Below are 20296 nucleotides of genomic sequence, written 5' to 3'. Positions count from 1 at the left end.
TCTCTCCCTCTCTCTCTCTCCCTATCCTATTTGTCTATCTATATAGATTTAATTATGTTTCTACATCATCTCTCGTTCATCTGGCTAAACTGGAATTCTGGGAAATGAAGTACCGTCTCATGGCATTTCTTATCCTGGCTGAGTCGAAGCTCAAATCCTGGATAATCAAATATGGTCGACGGGATTCAGTGGAACTGTTGCTCCAGAATTACATAGTGAGTTCCCTGCTTGGTTGTCTGGTGTCTCCATGATCAAAACTTTGATTCAGCTGATGCAAGCCGATCTGGCTCTCTGACCTTTACCTGGGTGTTCTTCTTTACAGGCATTCATTGAGGGGCACAAGTTCTTTGAGCAGTATGAGACAACGTTTCAGACCTTGAAACAAGCTGCTGATGTTTATGTGAAATCTGACGGTTCAGGTAAGGCCTGTCTCACTCTCACTCTCAACCTTTTCTCTTTTGTGTAGAAGTAAAGTTATTTTGCTTGATTAATTTGGCATCAGTGATGATAGTTTTCCATTTATTTGTCTTAAACTTAACATGAATTGATTGAGATGTCAAGACAAGCTTTTCAGATAAATATCCTCAGTAAATATCCTCAGTAAATATCCTCATATCCAATTTTTTTTTCTTTTTTGAGTTATGAGGCTCTAGCTGTGGTCCTTTTTATAATTTTCACCCTGCGCACATCACAGGACATCGCTTTGCTAACAAGCTTACAAAATTTTGTTTGCTCTTAACTGCTGCAAAATACAAAATTTTGTGGCTTTGATTGAAATTGAGAGTGCCGTGCTGAGCATCATGATTCTGGCCCTAACTGTCCATTTCATGTTCTAGGCAATAGAATATACAGGAGAGGTAAGTTTAGTGGCACTGGGGCGCTAAAAATTTAGCGTAATTGTTGGTAGACCTTCCGACACTATAGTCAGTGTGCACTGTTCCGTGATTGGCTGTGCATTTATTGTTCACCTCACAATTCAGTGGCATTGATTTGGTCTCACCTTCTGTGCTATCAGTTTCATGTACTAACATTTTACCCACTTAATGACAAACTCTCTTAATATCTGATCACCAAATGGGAGTTTACTTTCTCTAGCCTAACTGAAATCTTTGCATGTCGTAGAGCCCAAATGAAAGCAAAGCCTTTAGAACGTTGGATGGATCTTTGGTACACACCTTTTTTACACACGGCAAGTGTATAGTGTCTTTAGACTGAAAACTCTCATGAGAAAGAATTTGTTTTTTGCAGCAGCAGCAGCAGAGGAAGGAGAAGGGGTGAGTAAGTTCTTGAACGATGCAACAGCCCAGTGGAAGAACCTGTCTGTGGAGGTACGAAGCGTGAGGAGCATGCTAGAAGAGGTCATCTCTAACTGGGAGAAGTACAGCAGTACTGTGGCCAGCCTGCAGGCTTGGCTGGAGGATGCAGAGCAGATGCTCAACCAATCAGAGAGTGCCAAGCGGGTGAGTAGGCAAGCACAACTAAGTAATAATCCAAACCTATAGGCCGACTCAGCAACGTAGCATACGTTTTATGTATGTATTTTGATATAGCAACTCTTTAAAAGTTTGGACAGCTGCATGTGCATATAGAAGATATCTCTGAGGCTCTGTAAAAAATAGTTGGAGTTGCTGTAAGAGATGTGTGTGTTAATTTGGCCTGCGGTCTTCTCTGCCCTCACAGGAGTTCTTCAGGAACCTTCCACACTGGATTCAGCAGCACATGGACATGAATGATGCAGGCAATTTTCTCATTGAGACCTGTGATGAAACTGTCTCCAGAGACCTGAAGCAGCAAGTGCTCCTACTCAATGGCAGATGGAGAGAGCTATTTGTCAAAGTCAAACATGTAAGTGACAAACTTCATTTGCATTCTCTTTTGAACTGCCTCAGTCAAGGGAAAATATGAATGTGGAGGTGAAATCATTCTTTTTTTGCCATGTATACTGCTTATAAAGTTAATATATTTGAATGAAGAATTTCACTTCTGAAGTGTAATAAATGTGTATGTATTGCTTTATTTTACAGTATGCAAGAGCTGATGAAGTGGACAAGCTAAGGAAAGACTATGACGATAGCATCTCAGCCTTAAAGACATTTGTGAACACAGCCAGTGAGAAAATTAGCACTCCTGTTCAAGTGTCTTTCCTGAACATAAGGACATTCATTCAAGATATTGAGGTAACAAGAACAAAATAATTTAAATGTATTTGATCTTACACAAACTGTTTTAAAAAAACGAGACACAAGCACTTTTAGTTTCCACAAGTATTTAATTTGTTGACAGTGGGACTGCTGCTACAGTAAAATGTTGCTTTAGTTGGGTTGGTGTGGATATAATTGAAGAAAACTCAGAAATGTAAATATTGCAGATAATATGTCACATAAAATCAAACCAAATAAGAGGATTTAATTTATCACTCACAGGACATCAAACACAAAGTGCCATCAATAGAAGCAGTGTACAAGACAGCTACCCGCAATGCCCAGCAGCTGACCAAAGACACACCACAGGAGGAGATCACACAGATGCTTGCTACCATGGCAACCATCAAAGAGGAACTGAGCAAGGTGACAGTCTTGATGTGTCTGATCTGCTTTTTTGGTAAAGAAATCTGTTTTCACTCTCTGTTCTTCTGACCTCGATGCCCTTTCTCTCTCTCCCTCTCTCCCCCTCTCCCTCTCTCTCTCTCTCTCTCTCCATCACTCTTCATGCTGCTAGATAAAGGAAAGAGCCTTGTCTTTGCTGAGGGATGCCCAGGCTTTGTTGCCTCCTCTGGAAGAGATGGAGAAACACATCACTGGATTCTACCAGTCTCTGGAAAAGGCCAGTCGTATTACCAGTGCACGGGAATCAGAGGCTTCAGGAGACTTCAAACAGAAGTGTCAGGTGACTGAAACCAGTGTCTTTTTTCAATATCTTATCAAATGTCAAAAACTGCCCCACTGAAAGAAGGGGCGCAAGCTTGAATAATTATAGTAATGGCTTTAGAGATACAATGGAAAGATTGTCCAAGCCTTTAAATGGACAAATTTTTTCTGCCGTAGTTTTAAAAATTTGATTACCGCTGACCTTCAGTATTGACGTATGTTTTCTCTACCTGTTTCTGATGGGATTAGGAGTTGGTGACCTACCAACAGAGCTGTAAGAAGTGCCTGTCTGTGATTGACAAGAACCATCAGATTATTTTGAAAGCGCTGGACACTAACAGGAGCCTGAGACATCTGGACACTGCACTGTTGCAGAAAAGAGTGGCAGAACTTCAGTCCTCTTCACAGGTTATCACTTTATTATGTCTATTATCTGTTTATCTGTTTATTATGTGAGTAACACATATTACACTGTGGAAAAAAAACTGAGAAGTCAGATCAGATTATTGAATGAATGAATGAGTAAAATGTGCAGGAGTACTGCAGATGGTGGCTAGCTGCAATGTGATAAACATGAATGACACTCTGTGTGTGTGTGTGTGTGTGTGTGTGTGTGTTTGTGTGTGTGTGTGTGTGTGTGTGTGTGTGTTGTTTATCCAGGCAATGATCAAAGAGACCACAGAATGGAAGAGACATGTAGAGGCAAACAGCAGTCTGATGAAAAGGTTCGAGGAGTCTCGAGTTGAGCTGGAGAAAGTTCTGAAGATAGCACGAAGCTCTATGACAGAGAGAGGAAACCCAGAGGACCTGCTCAAAAAGCACACAGTACGGGGAAAAAAAAATCTCATTTTTCTATTCCGGTATGCTGTAACTAGGCCAGGAACGGCAAAGGTTAAATCCCATTCAGTCTCCAAAACTCAGCAGTTCCCAACAGGGTTAGTTAGTTTGATTTCGGAGAAACTATTTATGACATTTTTCATGTGCCTTTTTTTGCAGGAGTTCTTTGGCCAGCTGGACCAGCGTATTCTCAATGCCTTCTTAAAGGCCTGTGATGAACTCACTGACATTCTGCCTGAACCAGAGCAGCAGAGTCTGCAGGACACAGTCAGGAAACTGCATAAGCAGTGGAAGGTCAGCCCATCCTTGCAGTTTTAACCTTATTCTCGCCAGTTCCCAGAAATTACACTCTCCTAGTCTGAAATTATTGTCTGGTTCTATTTCTGTTCATTTTGTGTAAACATGAGGATTGATAATGCCTAAAAAGGGATATTTTGACATACTGTCTTTCTCCTGACTTGTGTAGGAAATACAGACAGAGATCCCTCATCATCTGCTCCATCTGAAGGTGGAGGTGGAGCGGAGCCGTCTCATGGCATCCCTGCAGGAGTGCCAGTCTGAACTGGCGCGTGAAAATCGCAGCCTGCCTGGCATGGGCAGTGAGAGATTGGTCAAAGAACACAGGGTGAGAGTTCTTTTTGCCAGCACGATGCGGATAAACAGGGGCATTCTTACGCTAACACAAGGCTAAGAAATATTAATAACAAGCTTGAGCCTGCTGTTTCAATAATCACATAAAATTCAGTCCACACCTTAAAAATTAATTCAGTATGAGTATATTTAGGGCTTTTGTTTTTATTTTGTCAAGCATTCCTATGCGTAACTAAAGCAATCTCTTTGCAAATGCTCAGGCCTTTTTCAGAGAAAAAGGTCCACAATCGCTTTGTGAGAAGAGACTTCAGCACATGGAAGAGCTCTGTCAGAAGCTTTCGGAGAATGAGCAAACCCGTCAAATTCTGGAAGCATCCAGAACTGCCTTTGCTGAAGTTCAAGAGGAAATTGAGAGCACTCATCAGAAATTAATGCAGCATCCTGACAAATGGAAGGAGTTCAACTCTAGGTGATTATTCATTTAAGATGAAGTAGAAACTACGTCTCTTAAGTTTTTATCAGGATTTCACGACAGTTTTTATGAAAAATACGATGGGTGTCTCTGTCCTGTTGCAGGTTTTCTGAGCTGTCGGCCTGGCTTTCGTCAAAGGAAAGCCAACTCAGACTGTTAAGAAACAGAGCTGGTGACCCGAGCAAATTTGGCCAAGTCAAATCTACCATAGAGGTGAGAAGTGCACAGAGAGTCAGAGAGGGAGAGAGAGAGAATGGGGGTGCTGCAAAACACAACCAGCCTCTTATTAGAATTGGATATGCTATTTTAAAATTTAAGAGATTTAATTGTATTTTGTATTTTATTGTATTTTACAGATTTAAGAATATATACCAAGGAAATACAAATTTCAGCCACAGTTTCATATAATAGGCATAATCTGCTCTCACTATAGTTTAGACATTTTTGACAAGAGGCATGTTCAACTAGAACTCCTCTCCCTCAGACAACAGTTGGCTAGTTTGGAACAGCAGATTTTGAAGGGTAGATACTGAAAACACTTGTTCTCATTTAATCCAGTGTTTCATTTAGTAACATTGCATATTTCCCTGCACGTTACCACCCATGGTAATATGCAGGCTGATTCATGCATCAGTGTTGCACATACCAGGAGTGGGGTTCGAACCCACGTGGGCATGCGCCCATTGGATCTTAAGTCCAACGCCTTAACCACTCGGCCATCCTGGTTGCTGCAGTCTGTTGTCTTTCGGCGTCAGCTATGCAACACACCATAGGCCTCACAGTCCTGCACTTCAGAACTTCCTGTTTAGGAGTCCCACTCACTCCCACATCAGATGAATGTCTCATAGCCTGGTTAGAACTGCTCAGGCCGATTATAAGTGCTGATGTGAGATTACATGAGATGTTTTGCTCATTTATCCCACAGCCATTTCTGGAGGATAATGCTTGAATACGCCACTTGTGAAGATCATCATGTATTAATGAGCGAGTCAGTGAGTGATTGGGAGAGAAAATAGAGGAGAGCTAGAAATTGGTAGAGAGTGTTTCTGAGAGTGAGAGAGAGAGAGAGGGTAAGTGTCTTTCTGTGTGTGAGATGTGATGTGTATGACTGACCTCTGTCTTTGATGATTTGTACAGAGTCTGAGGAATGATGCAGAGCTGCAGGAGGGGAATCTGAGCTGGCTGAAGACTCGTCTGGCTGTGCTGATAGAGATATGCACGGAGAGTGATGCTGAAAGGCAAGGTGCAGCCCTTAGCAAGCTCTCGTCTGACTTCAAGGGCCTCCTCTCCTCCCTCACTGAGGTAATACACAACAAAGCTGCAGCTTTTCAGATCTAAGACACCATCCTCTGGCTCTATTATGTGTGCCTGTAGCATAGTCAGAACATCATCTGAGGTGCTTAAAATATCAGCGATGTCTTTTGTGAATGTACTGAGCTCTCACAATCAAACACTTTATGGATAGGCACATTAATTGTGTGTAGTGTGGGTGTCTATTCAGTAAGAAAGACTCTCTGCCATTCTCATTACTTTCTGCTGTTGCTATCTTTTTTTTTTTTTTGCAGTCAGAGAAGGTCATTCTGGCTGTTGGGGACTGTGTGCAATTCAGAGAGGATGTGAAGACAACACTGGAGGAGCTAATGCAGGGCCAACAAGAGCTTCAAGCTGAGATGTCAAAAATCCTCAACTCTGAATCTGTGAAAGAAGCTCAACAACTCCTCCTCATTTATCAGGTAGGACCACTGCAGCCAAAAGTTTGGGCACTCAGCTGAACCACGTGACTTCAAGTTACTGATATCAATGTTTTCTTGAAAAAAAGCTTTTTAGATGATTTTAGATGTTTTAGATGTTAAATGTTTTTAGATATTTCACTTAGTGGATACATAATCTCTGACCCTGGGCCAGGGAGTCTGTAAAGCTGCTTTCTTTCTAATTTCTATCCTAAAAAGTACTGTAGAAATAAAAACTGACACGAAGTTCAATGATCTGTGCAGCAACAATTGAAGCGTTTGCGACTGAAGAGAAGGGACATGCAGCAGCAGATCAGCAGAGGCCAGCAGCTCCAGTCTGAGGAGGGTCTGGGAGAGGGCTTACAGGAGGATCTTCAGAATCTAGAAAGCACTCTCAGCAAGATGGACCAGACCATCGACTCTCAGGAGCAGACCCTCGATGTAAGTGTCAGTTATACAGCTAGTGAGACCACACGCCGACTGTACCATTCTCATAAGACCTGAGGAGGTCATTTGCATATTATAATAATATATCGTTGCTCTGTAAAGTGACAATTCTTCCTTTTTGTAACTGTTGATTTTTTTGTTGGTTTGTTTATTTGTTTAAGGTGACATTGGCTGCATGGCAAGACTTTGACAGTCAGCAGAGTGCAGTGTCAGAGTTTGTGAACAGAGCACGCTTGGTCACAGATAGAGAAATGACCTTCAGTAGCCCAGAGAGCTTGGCCACAGAATTGGAACAGGCCAAGGTAAAGGCAGCATCCATACACGCCACAATCTGACGCGTTTGATTGACATTCTGGGAAAGGAATGTTGGGGGTTTGCAATTGGGGCACGTTCAGAACTCTTGTAAAGAACACTTCTTAGCAATCAATCAGTTGATCATTAATCCATGTAAGATTAGTTTCAACATCCTATGCCCTGTGTCTGGTTTTCCCAGGAGCTGCTTAAACAGAGTGAGCTGGAGGCCACGCAGGTCAACACTCTCTTAAAGCTGGCAACAGAGATTCAGCTTGGACCTAAGAACCAGACTCTGTTACAGAGTCAAGCCCGCTCTCTCAGTGAACAAGTGGACAAAGTGGAGGCTGACCTCAAGAAAATGTATTGGACCTTTCTTTCACAACCTCTGTTACGTGGAAACGGCTAATATTGCAGTGGCTCAATGTGTTAGGATGCCAGTCCAGAAAATGGGTGGTTGCTTGTTTGAATCCTTGTTGGGCCTTAGGGTCTTGAATTAGTTCTTTAGAGCTGGACATTGCAATGCCTGTGTTCTTCCTCTGATTATGTCACTGATCTTACACTTTTCATAATTATAAGTAACTTAACCAAAAATAATACTACCACTTGGCATCTCCCTCCATGGTGGCCATGAAAAAGAGCATGTCCACTTAATGACCTTACATTGAAATGAGGTAATGTGATTATTTTTGTGTGGTTTCAGCGTGAAGTCTCTAGAAGGGATGAAAGCCCAGTGGGAGTCATTTGGGAAAGAGTTTGAAGCTTTTTCAGTCTGGATCTCAGAGAAAGAAAGGGAACTGGAGTCCTTGAGATGTTCCAGCGCACCCTTAGAGCAACAGATGAACACTTTGCAGGTACACAGCATTACAATTTGTAGGCAATTCTTCGTCAGTTAACAGCCTGATTGAGCTTCATGAATCACGAACAATGTGCATGTACATAGTAACTGCGTTGTCCAAGAGGAACCTATTAAAATATTTCTTATATAGAACATTATTGAATCTCTCCCATCCTTTACTCTTCTGATCATTTTGATCCTCAGACCATGAGGGTCGAGCTACAGGAGCGAGCGGAGGTTTTCTCCCGCCTGGAGGCGGAGTCTCAAGCGCTGAGCCAGTTTGTGTCATCAGGCGAGTCAGCGCGCATTAAAGCCCGTCTGACGCAGATTGGCAGATACTGGGAGGAACTAAGGGAGAGTGTTGAACAGCTGAACGGACAACTTGAGGAAAGCTCCTCTCACCAGCAGAAATTTAACACAAACCTTCAACAGGTACCATAAAAAGGAAATTAAAACCTTCAGAAGGAAATTAAATTAATGAGAATGTAAGAAAACAAAAGTTTTTAAATTGTAATTGTTAATGACTATTGTCAGTTTTACTCGATATGTAGAAAGCTGCTGATGCTTTGCAAGCTTCAGGAGCCTTTATGTCCTTTGTAACTGAAGTTTATTCTCCAATGACTCTGGGTGTTCTTTTCTTTCAAGTTACAAGCATCTATTGATGATTTTCAAAACAAAATGGAGAGTCCCATCACATCCTGTACTTCCTCTTCTGAAACCTACAAGGCTCTGCAGGAGCAAATGGTAATTCGTGCATCATTACTTAATTACAGACATATTTTCTCATGTACTGTAACGCATTTGTACACACATAGTAACATAACTGTGCAAGAAATTCTCACGATGTATTGTCTATACTGATCGTTTTTAAATATATGTGAATAAATATATGTTAGAGGGCTGACCTTTTCACAACACCACACTTCCATGTGGGCAGTCCATTGTGTGCCTTTACTGTCTCCTCAGCCAAGATATCAGTTCATAAAGTGACAGTGTTGTTGTGCCACTCTCAGGATGTGGCCCAGTCCCTGGAGAGGTTGAAAGCTAGCCTGCTGTCTCTGTCTGCGGGGGCACGCAGACTAAGTGAACGGGAAAAGGCAGAGAGATCAGTAGCGGCTCTGCAGCAGACCTATGAGCACAGTCTGAAGCAGGCTAAAGATAAACAGGGCCAAATGGAGAGCCTGTTGTCAAAATGGCAAAAGTAGGTTCCCTCCTCAGTGAACACTACACTTCATACGTCATCACAAAATGTCCAGACTAAGCATATTCATAATTGTTTGGCTCATAGGTACGAGAAAGACTGGTCCATTCTGCTCACCTGTTTGGAGAGATGTGAATCTGTCTCTACTGCTGAGAGTCAGTACCTACCTACTGACAAAACCAAATTAGATAGTGAACTGCAGGACTTAAAGGTGAGACAGTGACATGCTAGGGTCGTTATCTAATTTTCTCTGTAACTTACTGAAAACATAGTGTAATCTCTACGTCAGCTAGACTGCTGACACTGGACTAAATTAAATGAAGTGTTTCTGTTTTATAGCACCTTCAATCTGAGCTCCAGTCCTTGGATTCAGTATACAAGGGACTGATGGCCCAAGCTCCAGCTCTGTACCCTACTGCTTCAGAGGAGAGAGTTCAGACACTGAAAGAAGACCTGGAAAAGTTAGAGAAGAGATGGCACTGTCAGAACATGGCCATACCTCAAAGGTGGGACTTTGAGAAAAAAACACAGAGAAAAACACATTTTTCTACTGTGTAGTCAGTAATCTTCATAGTTCACTCAGCCGATTGTAATTTTGTCTCTCATAGGATTCAGCTGCTTCTGAAGCACCTTTCTGAGTTGGACCAGTTTGACCAAGCTTTGCAAAAGTTCCTCAAGTGGGGTGAATCCTTCCTCTCTTCTCTGCACTCATCCAACCAAGTCAATATTGCTGATCTACAGCCTGCTTTTATGGACGTAAAGGTATTACATTCTGTCACAAACATTCAAATTACGATATAACGCTCAATGTCAAATACATCTTCACCACAACTTAATGCGATAACTCTGTTTGCTCTATGGTAGGAAAAGACAGAGGCCCTGCAGAAACATAGCACCGAGAGAGAAAGTCTCCAATGTCAAACAGAGGCTCTGTGTGCCTCCTGTGAACCCTCAGAGCTACAGTTGCTCCAAGGCCAGCAAGAGAATTGCCTGCAACCTTACCTTGAGGCCCAGCAGCTGGTAGAGCTTCGACGAGAGGCTCTTGAGAAGCTAGATGCCTTCCTTCAGACCCATGGGGTGGCTGCTGGTGTCATGCGTGGTCTAAGACAAACCGTGGAAAGCGCTGGAAGCTGGGACAAAGGCCGGGTGGAGGAGCTACAGAGAGACCTTGAGACCATTGTCCCTGACATTAGTCGGCTGGAAACGCTGGCAGTCAGCCTGGACAGCAGCCTCTCTAAAGCTCACCTACACCTGAGCGACGAAAAGGAGTCTCGGACATCGAGCCGTACACTGGCGGATGCCCTGAGTTTGGAACTGGATGCTGTGAGGAATCTGCTGGGCTCTAAACAGAGTGAAGCTGAAGCCCTGGGAGCCTTGTGGAGCTCCTTCAGACAACGTAAGGAGCAATTGCTCAAGACTGTGGAAGACATCGAGGAAAAGGCTGACGCACAGGGCCTGAGAGAACCAACCCTTCTTACTCTCCAGCAAAGGTCAGTCATGTTACTCAATGTGTCCGATATACATATATAGAGAGTTAAACACTTTTGCTAAAGTTTCAGGCTTGCTGAAACTTTACATGAGTACAAAAGGTTCTAGGTTCATATAAACAAATTACTTGAACCAATGATTCGTTATGATGTATGTCGCACACCCTCGGCAGCGATAAGGCTGGACCTGAAATGCTTTGTTTGTGTGGTGCACAGACTGCGGTTTTTTAACCAGTTGGAGGATGAGCTTCAGTCCCATGAGCATGAGCAGCAGTGGCTGAAGGACAAGGGTCAGCAGCTTGCCCAGAAAGACGCAGAGCTGGGAGGAGAAGTTCTGAGGGAGATCAGCCTTCTAGAGACCACTTGGGATGACACCAAAAAACTCATCTCTGAAAGGTACATTTCTGTTTTTGTGATTGTGATATTTTGTTTTACTGTATCAGTCACTGTTCATGCTGTTAGCAGCATAGCTGCATCAGGGTTTGAAAAGAGTTCTTGGTTCCGCTGGTTCCTCCATTTGGAAGTTGTGGAGGTACACTAACCCCATTTTGCACAGATGTGCAATACGGTAGTAAGTATGAAAATCGAGAATGTGGTGAAGCCTGTTTGTCACTGTTGCAGGCAGGAGCAGTGCAGTGCTCTGGTGGAACTCATGAAAGATTACCAGAGCCTGAAGTCTTCCATTACCTCAGTTTTGGAAAGTGCTGAGTCTGTTACAGACATTAAGTCTGGCCTGAAGGATCACGACGAAAGCAGACGATATCTCTCTAAAGTAAGAACTGATAAATATCTAATCGGTGATGAATCTGTTTTGGAGCTTAAGATTACAAAAGTGTCGTTTCTCTCAGCCTCCAGAATAAGTACTGTTGGTAAAAAAAAAAAAAAAAGAATCACTCTGTGTCCAGACTTGGTATTCAATTGATTGATGTGGATGGTCTGACACTGTTTTATTTTGTATAGAACGAAACAGTCAAATCTGAGATGTCGGCAAACCAGGATGATTTGGACCGTCTCTCTCACAAAGGGAAACAGCTAGTGAGTGAGCTGAACAGAATTCCAGACTGCGAGACCCAAACAGTGAAGAAAGAGATGGAAGCCCTGGTAGACCAGTGGCTAGACGTGAGTGTAACCCAGAATCAGTACTGGACATTTTGATTCACAGTGGAAGGGAGAAGATTACCAGAAAATGAATGCCATATTTCTTTTGCTTTCAAAGGTGTCAGAAAGGATTGAAGACAACATGGAGAACCTGAGAAAAAGTTTATCATTGTGGGGGGACATCCACGGAATCAGCGAGGAGATTGAAAGCTGGTCAAACAGCCTGATGATGGAACTCGGCGAGAGTATGAACAACTTTAACAACAGCCAGAGGACTGAGAGACGACTCTCTGAAGTCAAGGCACGTCTTATGCAGTCACAATGACCTCTTATGAATAAACAGAGAGACGCTGGTATTTCCATATAGTGTCTGGTTTGTAAATTGCCTCTCTTGATAGGGGGAAGTGGAGCAGAGGCAACAACAGTTGGACACTTTCCAGCGGAAGGTTTCAGACCTGAGGCACCTGGGTGGAAGCCAAGATGTCCCTGCTGAGTTGCAGGTATAGCAAGAGATGCAAAGCTCAAGTCAAGTTTCAGCCATCAGCACACCTATAATAAGCACTGTATACCCCCCAAAGAAAGCTGGGATAACTCAAAAACCTGAGCTTTAAAGTTTCACTTATGTGAAAGTTTTGTTGTTTTTTTTAAGCAGTCGGTAACTTCAGTTTTTCTGGATCACCAAACCTGTGTTGGGTTTACGGGGTTGTTAAAAGTCTAATCAGTATGACTGTCATTTTTGGAAAAATTATGCAAATGTCTGCTGCAGAAGTGTTGTGCACAATTTATGCAGGAATGGATTAACATTCTTTTTTCAAAACAACCCTCACTGGCGGCATATTCTGTGATCCTTAGCAGTGTGTTCCTGTTCATTTGTCTGAGCATCAAGTGTTCATTTGTCTGAGCATCAAGTTTGAAAGTGTAAGGGGGGAACTGGCAGAGGGAAATCTGGGTGCCGTTAGTTCTTTGCCATAGAAGGACTTTCAGATGTGTTCACAGGATAAAGAATACTTTTCTTCTCTATCCAACAGGTCATGGAGGCTGATCTGAGGAAAAAGATCAGCAACGTGCAGGAGCTTTGTGAACAGGCCGAGAGCAACCTCAGGGATTTTTGCTCTCAGAAGAAACACTTGGAAGACTTCATTTCCCAGATGGCCGAGTGGCTGAAGAATGTAGAGAAATCCCTTTTAGATTTTCCACATGGATCAGACCCGGAGGAGATCTGCAAAGTGAAGGTGCAGAAAAAAATAATCATAGAGAAAAAAAAAGAAAAACAGAGAGAAAGAGAGAGAGAGAGAGAGAGAGAATTAACTTATAATATTATTCCGATTATTCTTAAATACCAAATTTGTGATGATTAATTTCTGTTTGTGCATCTTTTTTCCCTTTTCTCTCAGGATGTCCAGAAAGAACTACTAAATCAGCAATCAAGTATAGACTCTGCTCGTGAGAACCTCAACACACTGTGCAGGAAATATCCCTCCGAAGAGCTGGCTGGTCTAGGCTCCACCTTAACCGACCTCATTAAGAAGTACGAGACTGTTAACCAACTCTGCGTCAAGAGACTGGGTTCTATGCAACATGGGTTACAACAACACTTCAACGGTAAGAACAACAAATTTGTACTGATACTGAGGTCAGTACTATTATATGTATATAGCAGTAATGTCCCTCACTCTCTTTTGGCATTGCTGTGTCATATCATATTTCATGATAAAATTGAAATGAACCACCCCTCATTCTGTTCCTGTAATGCTTCATGATAAAATAGAAATTAAGCATCTTTCATTCCACTGAATGTCACCTCTGTGTTCAGATCTAGTGCAGGGTTTCCACACGTGGCTCTCTGGACAGAGGGACATAGTGAGAGAATGCTCTGACCACTCAGGAGACACCAGCATCGTAGAGCGTAAACTGCAGAAACTAAAGGTAGGTAACAGTCGGCCCGGACTGTGATATTAATGCAAATGAAAGGATTTGAAGAGGAACAAAACAGACTGCTCCGTGTGTATTTCTGGCTTTTAAAAGTATTTTGACAGTATTTTAATGTAATTGAGTATTTTGTCATCAATTGCAGGGTGCGCTGGAGCGACTGGAAGATGGGGAGAGTCGTCTCACGGAAGTGTGTGAGGAGGGAGAAAAACTCCTACTCCACCTTCCCAAAGCTAGCGCCGGGCAGGTGCAGCAGAACCTGTCCTCCATTCAGCAGGAGTGGGACAGCTTTGTGGAACAGTGTAGACAAAACCAACAGAGTCTGGAGGAGAGTGCAAGTCTGCTCAGTGGGTAAGAACAGGACAAAGAGTATTTGTTTTTACATTTGCCAAACCATGATAATTTTTTCAATAGCAATAAAAGTCATTAAAACTCAAGGTAGGCACTCTTTGCGTTGAAGCTGCCTGAATCTGGCCTTGTCTGACTGCTTTATTTTATGATGAATCGTCACAAGACACTGTTTCATTTCCCATTCCCTTACTGAACAAGCTGTGAGGATGTCAAGTATGTGCAGGGAAAACGTTGAGATTCTGAGAGAAGAGGTGTGAGATAATGAATGATGGGACTGAATGGGTCTTTCTCTGTCTACCCAGTTTCGAAAGCCATATGGAGAAGCTGAGACGCTGGCTGGAACGAATGGAGAAGAGGATGAACTCTGAGCTGCCTGCGGAGAAACACGCGGACTCTGAGAAAGCAATGCTGGAGCGCGTGGAGGAGTTCCATCAGGAGGCATTAAAGGAGAGGTCTGAAATCCCTCGACTCAAAGCGGATCACCTCCAACAGTCTGACGATCGGTCTTATGATAGTTAAAATAGGTCTTCAATGGATAGATGATGGATATATATGAATAGACAGGTCGCAAGAGAAAGATCTCATCACTGTTATAGTAATACATTGCTGGCTGTTTTGTAGGGACTCCTTTGAGTGTCTGTGCCAGGAGGCGCAGGCTCTGAGCGAGGCTGGACGCGGCAGCGGGGAGGAGCTCCGAGCGTCCGTGCAGCTTCAGACGCAACACCAGGCTTTGCTGAAGGTCGTGAAAGAGAGGCTGCGCAGCTGTCAGCTCAGTCTGCAGGAACAACAGGCTTTTGAGGAGACCTTGCAGAACACCTGGACTTGGCTCAATGGGGTCCAAGAGCGTCTGGCCACACTCAACAGCACCACAGGCAACAAAGAGACACTGGAAAAGAGACTGGGACTTGTGCAGGTAAGACAACTTATCAACCAGTCGCAAACAAATGGAACAGTGTGCAACTGGATAACATTAAACTTGAGGTGCTGCCAATGGAAAAGCACTGTGTAGATAAATCAGTCTGCCACCTCGACCCAACTCGCACACGTGTGTGTGTACTGCCTTTGATTGAAATCAGAGGTATGATGAGGCAATTTATACATTCATGAATAGTTGAATAGTAGTTATATAATTTGATGAAACTGAGTTGCAATTAAATTTACTAAGAGTGGGGTTTTGGTTTTGTGTGTGTGTGTGTGTGTGTGTGTGTGTGTAAACAGGACATTCTGCTGATGAAGGGAGAGGGGGAAGTGAAGTTAAACATGACTGTAGGTAAAGGAGAGCAGGTGCTGAAGAACTGCAGTAAAGAAGGGCAGGAGGCCATTCACTCTCAGTTAGAGAGTCTCAAAGATGCCTGGGCCAAAATGCTTATGACTGCCATGAGCTGTCACAGGTATGATTCGCCTATCAACAATATATCAGTAATGCATCACTGTATGCACTCCTGTGTGAGCGAAGACTCACGTTTGTTTATGTGCAACAGGGCACTTCATTTAACCTGGGTTAACCTGGGTTAAATGGGATAAAAAAGATTATAGAAATTATTTTAATCAGCTAATAGAAATTAACTGGACTTCTGTGTGTGTGTGTGTGTGTGTGTGTGTGGGCATGCTTGCTTACATTACTATGTCTAATAGTCGTTTGGAGTGGACTGTGGCCCAGTGGACCAGTTTCCAGGAAAGCAAGGCTCAGCTACAGCAGTGGATGGAGACAGTGGAGCAGGAGGTTGGTGTGGCATTGCCTCAGCAGCCTGGTTTGAAGGAGAAGGCCTCTCTGCTTGAGCGTCTAAGGGCCATGCAGGCCGACGTAGAGGGTCATTCTGCAACCCTCACGCGACTAAACGAGAAAGCCGCAGGGCTGCATGACAAAACCGGTGATCAAGTTTTCTCTGAGGAGCCAAAAACCGAGCTGAATGCACAGTTCACTGTCCTCATTTCAGTCATCAAGGTAACAGAGATGGCTCTAGCCTCCAGCTTTACTTTGCTCTTTGTTCTTTTCAGATTATGTGTTTAAATCATCCCTTTTAACTAGTGACAACGAGTCCACGTGTCAAGCAATGAAGATAAATTTAGGCTACTTTTATCAGAGTGAAGTTTTATGTCTGTTTTGAAATGCATGAAAACCACTTAAGAACCACTTAAGCTCATTGTGCTCCCTCTTGACTTCTAGAGCAAAGCAAAGCTGATGGAGGATACAGTGAGAGAGCATGAACAGTACCTGGAGGCTGTAAGGGAACTAAATGATTGGCTGACATCTGCTAAAGAGGAGCTCCAGCGCTGGTCAGACATGTCAGGAGATGCAGCTTCTGTGCGGAGGAAACTCTCCAAAGTCAGGGTGAGGAAATTTGGATGTGGGCAAACCTCTGATCTGACACTGTAGGGAGTGTTGATCAATACAATGAAAAAAACACATTAACAGAAACTATATTTCTATAAAAAAAACCATGTGTTTAAGTAAGAATACATATGTCATTGTCACTCTTTTCAGTAGCTTAACTCCCAAACATAAAATGATGGGAACTCTGAAAGCTACAAGTATCCATAATTGTTACTGATACTGTAATCGTGCTGTTGTTCCAAATACAGGAGTTGCTAGACTCCAGGCAAAGCGGCAAGGATCGCCTGGCCCGGGTGCAGCGTTGCGGAGCTGCCACACGGGACCACACATCCACGGTAGGATGTGAGGCTTTGGAGAGAGAGGAAGCGGCCCTTGTTGCATCCTGGGAACAGTGGGAACGTAGCGCCAAACAGGTGTGCTCTGGCCTGGAGGGAGCCTTATCTCAAATGGCCAGTTCGGAACAGGAGTTCAACAGCCTGGCTGCGCAACTGGAGCAGGACCTCCAGGAGTTTAGTGGACAATTACAAGGTTGGCGCTGCAAACTCCAGCAAGTGGAAGCCATGAACACAAGTGAAGAGGCAGTGCAGGGCTGGCAGATTGCAAAGGTAAAGTCTTCAGAGCACATTTACACTTTTGTGTCTTTAGCTTTAGCGGTGGACAAAATTTACAGTTTTACAGAAAAGCCAACACAGATCATTTTATATGAATTCACGCTAGAGACTAGAGAGGCTAAATGTTCCCTTCCTCTTCATTTTTTATTTATGACAGGAGACCTCTGAAGCATTACTGAATGTTGAATCCATGGCAGACAATCTAAAGTCACAGCTCAACGACCTCTGCCGTTTCTCCAGAGATCTTGGCACACAGTCTGAGAGAGTGTCAACCCTCTTTAAAGAGTATAACAGGTGAGCTGGCCACCAGAAATGGCATTATTGCTTGACCGCTTTTCAACAAGACGAGATGAGTGCCGACGATTAAGTTATCGCTTTTAAAGTTCTCAACCTCCCCCAGAGTGTATTGTATGCTATCCATTCCATTGTGGTCCATATTAGACGTTGCTGATTTTTTTTTCTTTCTCTCCCATCCAGTCTCAGTCTTCAAGCCTCCCGGGAATGCCAGAGCAAAGAGAAGCTCCTGGAGCAGAGATTCCGCACAGCCTTCCGAGATTTCCAGCAGTGGTTGGTTAATGCCAAAATCAACACAGCTAAGTGTTTTGATGTGCCTCAGAACCTTACAGAGGCATCCTCCAGCTTACTTAAGATCCAGGTAAAAAGCAGAAAATTGTTTTTTTTTTTAACCCCCTTGTGTATTTCTGGCATGTACACAATCTTTATATGGTGCCTGTTTGGAATTAACTTTTTGCAGTTTCTTAAAAATGATTGTGGTACTGCAAAATGCCACACAACAGAGCTGCGTTTTTTTTTTTTTTACTTCCATGGGGACATTAGTGCTGAGACACCATTATTATTTACATATATTGGTTAAATAAGCGGCACACAAATCCTGATGACGTGACTCTTATCCTGCAGGAGTTCCTGAGTGATAGGGAACAGGGCCACGGGAAACTGAATGCTGTGGTGTCAAGTGGAGACCTGGTGATCAGCGTTGTTTCAAAAGACAGGGTGGAGTCAATCCGAGCCAAAGTGAACAGCGCAAGAGAGGACTGGAGATCCCTCATGTCAAACATTCACCAGCGGGAAACAGCCTTGCAGGTTTCTGTTCTTCCATTCTGCAACTCACCACTGATCCTTCTTAATTCCTAATCTACACATTGAAATAAGATTGAATTTCTGCTCTTTCAGTTTAACTTTTTGTCATAAATTGGGATTCTTTATCTAATGCCTCCTCTTTATCTAGTAAAGACCTCTAAAACTGACAAAGTCACTGTTCTATCTGTCACTGAGCTGTACAGCTGAGTGTGTTAGTATGTTCCTGTCTCCTGTAGAACTTGCAGTCTCAGATGCGGGACTTTGAGGCTAGTGTGGAGCCGCTGCAGGACTGGCTGACGGAGACGGAGGTCACAGTGCAGGAGAGCAGCAGCCGCCTGCATGATCTCCCAGCAAAAAAACAGGAACTACACAAGCTACAGGTACAGTAGGGCATGAAAACCATAAAGATGACCATGGCTTGGATCACCGCTGTTCACGAGCACCTGTCCTCCCCCACACATCCAGTCAAACCAGCATTTTTCCCAAGAATAACCATAATCACTGTCGCATATATGCATAAAAACAATCAAGTGTTATCACCAAAACCAATGCTTCCATCAAATTTTTGCATTCTAGTGAATAATCTACTCTCACCTTTGATTCCATGTGTCTCAGCATTTCCCATCGTCTGATCATCTTCATTTGGCTAAATGTTTTTCCTGTATAATGAAGTGTCAGTTTGCTTGATAAGTATTAGATATCAAACTTGTGTACTATGTTTATGAACATGGGAACACTTGTGGTGTGTGAGACAATTTTTTTATCAGTTATCAGACTGCAAAATGAATTACCCTGAATCGACGCTTTTTAAACATGCTTGATAAACTTGCATTACACTTTTTATCCGCATCTCAAGCTCTTCCAACTGCATGCCAGTGTGTCATTTCACGTCCCCCGTCATTAACCACGTCTCTCTCTCTCTAACGTCTGCTGCCGTGTCGCCATCCTAACCATCTGGTTTTACTAATGGCTCTTCGAGAGCTCTGCCTGCCTTTTGCGCTAACGTGCCTGTGCTTTCACAGTCCGTGCTTGAGGAGTTAGTGTCTCAGGAGGTTCAGCTGAGCAGGTTGAGAGAGAAGGCCCAGCTGCTGTGGGACGGACACACGGCCGGAAAGGGCTTTGTGCACCGCGTCTCGCAGCTTTCCGCTCAGCACCTAGCTTTAAGCAACCTCACCAAGGTAACGTCGGCCACCGCTCGCCCGCTCTTTGTTCGGCTCCCTTTACTGCTGCAGAGGAAGAAAGACACTGTACAACTCAGCACTGCTCATATTTTTAAGCAGAGAGAGCTCTATCTAAGATGATTCATAGGCTGAGTGAGTTTGAATCCTTTGTGGGTATTGCTCTGCTCCATGCTGGCTGGCGGTTTCAAAATATGGTTGAGGTTATAAAAAGAGGTGTTGTCTTGGGGTAATTTTACTCTTTCTTGTGGAAAAACTCAAACAAAATTTTAGCTTTAAAGTTACTTCTCAGTGTTTGGCTCTGAACCTCAGCATGGTTTATCAGTTGCTCCCTCTCAAACTGTCTAATCATGTGCATGATTGTACAGAAAGAACATTGTATTTTAATAAGGTTATCAGGCCTAACTACTAATTTACACGTGACTCACAGTAGTAAGTAGCCTGTCTTCTTATACAAAGAATCTTTTTTGGAATACAATACCTTTTTGATATGGATCTTTTAACACAGTTTTAGATTTGTATTGAAATATATGATTGATAACAAAAATGGTGATGATTACTTTTCCACATACTGTAACATGCACAGTCTGTTCATCAAGATAAGTTTTTATGTGTCAGAAATGTCAAACAGACGGTCAGAAGGCTAATGTGTGGTGTGGTATGCTGTGCTATCTCATAGGAAAAAGCCTCTAGAATAGAGCGGATAGTATCCGAGCATCAGCTCTTCTCTCAGGGCCTTAAAGAGCTGCAGAACTGGGTGGCTGACACCAGTCACATGTTACAAACCTACTGCACACCCACAGCTGACAAGAATGTTCTGGACAGCAGGATGATCAAACTGGAGGTAATGCCAGGATTGGGGGAGTTGCTTAATCTGTAATTGTGTATTTCAGGCATCTGTAGGATGCATATAAAAGAAAGAGCTATGTGTTTTG

The 20296-nt window shown here is 43.2% G+C and overlaps 1 protein-coding gene and 1 non-coding gene across 2 annotated transcripts in view; one reads left to right on the top strand and one right to left on the bottom strand.

The window, feature by feature from the left end:
• syne1b (spectrin repeat containing, nuclear envelope 1b) overlaps positions 1-20296 on the top strand; it is a 72988-nt gene that overhangs the window by 10174 nt on the left and 42518 nt on the right. The window contains exons 14-61 of the mRNA XM_030769204.1: positions 47-215; positions 323-419; positions 837-857; positions 1258-1460; positions 1681-1845; positions 2025-2177; positions 2424-2567; positions 2719-2886; positions 3117-3275; positions 3528-3692; positions 3864-3998; positions 4171-4329; positions 4556-4764; positions 4872-4980; positions 5905-6069; positions 6333-6500; positions 6762-6938; positions 7106-7246; positions 7438-7598; positions 7939-8089; positions 8278-8505; positions 8719-8817; positions 9087-9274; positions 9362-9485; positions 9614-9780; positions 9883-10036; positions 10139-10764; positions 10978-11157; positions 11383-11533; positions 11722-11880; positions 11978-12160; positions 12258-12359; positions 12888-13091; positions 13254-13461; positions 13673-13785; positions 13934-14139; positions 14442-14591; positions 14761-15052; positions 15358-15530; positions 15775-16084; positions 16307-16471; positions 16723-17079; positions 17243-17379; positions 17563-17740; positions 18004-18186; positions 18420-18563; positions 19206-19361; positions 20041-20205. Of these exons, the coding sequence (XP_030625064.1) occupies positions 47-215; positions 323-419; positions 837-857; positions 1258-1460; positions 1681-1845; positions 2025-2177; positions 2424-2567; positions 2719-2886; positions 3117-3275; positions 3528-3692; positions 3864-3998; positions 4171-4329; positions 4556-4764; positions 4872-4980; positions 5905-6069; positions 6333-6500; positions 6762-6938; positions 7106-7246; positions 7438-7598; positions 7939-8089; positions 8278-8505; positions 8719-8817; positions 9087-9274; positions 9362-9485; positions 9614-9780; positions 9883-10036; positions 10139-10764; positions 10978-11157; positions 11383-11533; positions 11722-11880; positions 11978-12160; positions 12258-12359; positions 12888-13091; positions 13254-13461; positions 13673-13785; positions 13934-14139; positions 14442-14591; positions 14761-15052; positions 15358-15530; positions 15775-16084; positions 16307-16471; positions 16723-17079; positions 17243-17379; positions 17563-17740; positions 18004-18186; positions 18420-18563; positions 19206-19361; positions 20041-20205 (8521 nt within the window). The remainder of the gene's footprint in view (positions 1-46; positions 216-322; positions 420-836; positions 858-1257; positions 1461-1680; positions 1846-2024; positions 2178-2423; positions 2568-2718; positions 2887-3116; positions 3276-3527; positions 3693-3863; positions 3999-4170; positions 4330-4555; positions 4765-4871; positions 4981-5904; positions 6070-6332; positions 6501-6761; positions 6939-7105; positions 7247-7437; positions 7599-7938; positions 8090-8277; positions 8506-8718; positions 8818-9086; positions 9275-9361; positions 9486-9613; positions 9781-9882; positions 10037-10138; positions 10765-10977; positions 11158-11382; positions 11534-11721; positions 11881-11977; positions 12161-12257; positions 12360-12887; positions 13092-13253; positions 13462-13672; positions 13786-13933; positions 14140-14441; positions 14592-14760; positions 15053-15357; positions 15531-15774; positions 16085-16306; positions 16472-16722; positions 17080-17242; positions 17380-17562; positions 17741-18003; positions 18187-18419; positions 18564-19205; positions 19362-20040; positions 20206-20296) is intronic.
• Positions 5411-5493, bottom strand: trnal-uaa (transfer RNA leucine (anticodon UAA)). Its single transcript has one exon. It is a non-coding gene; the product is annotated as a tRNA-Leu (tRNA).

Source organism: Chanos chanos, chromosome 1 (genome assembly GCF_902362185.1).
Source record: "Chanos chanos chromosome 1, fChaCha1.1, whole genome shotgun sequence".
NCBI classification, from domain to species: Eukaryota; Metazoa; Chordata; class Actinopteri; order Gonorynchiformes; family Chanidae; genus Chanos; species Chanos chanos.
Note: the sequence above shows the minus strand (reverse complement) of the source record. Positions and strands in the feature narration are given on the sequence as shown.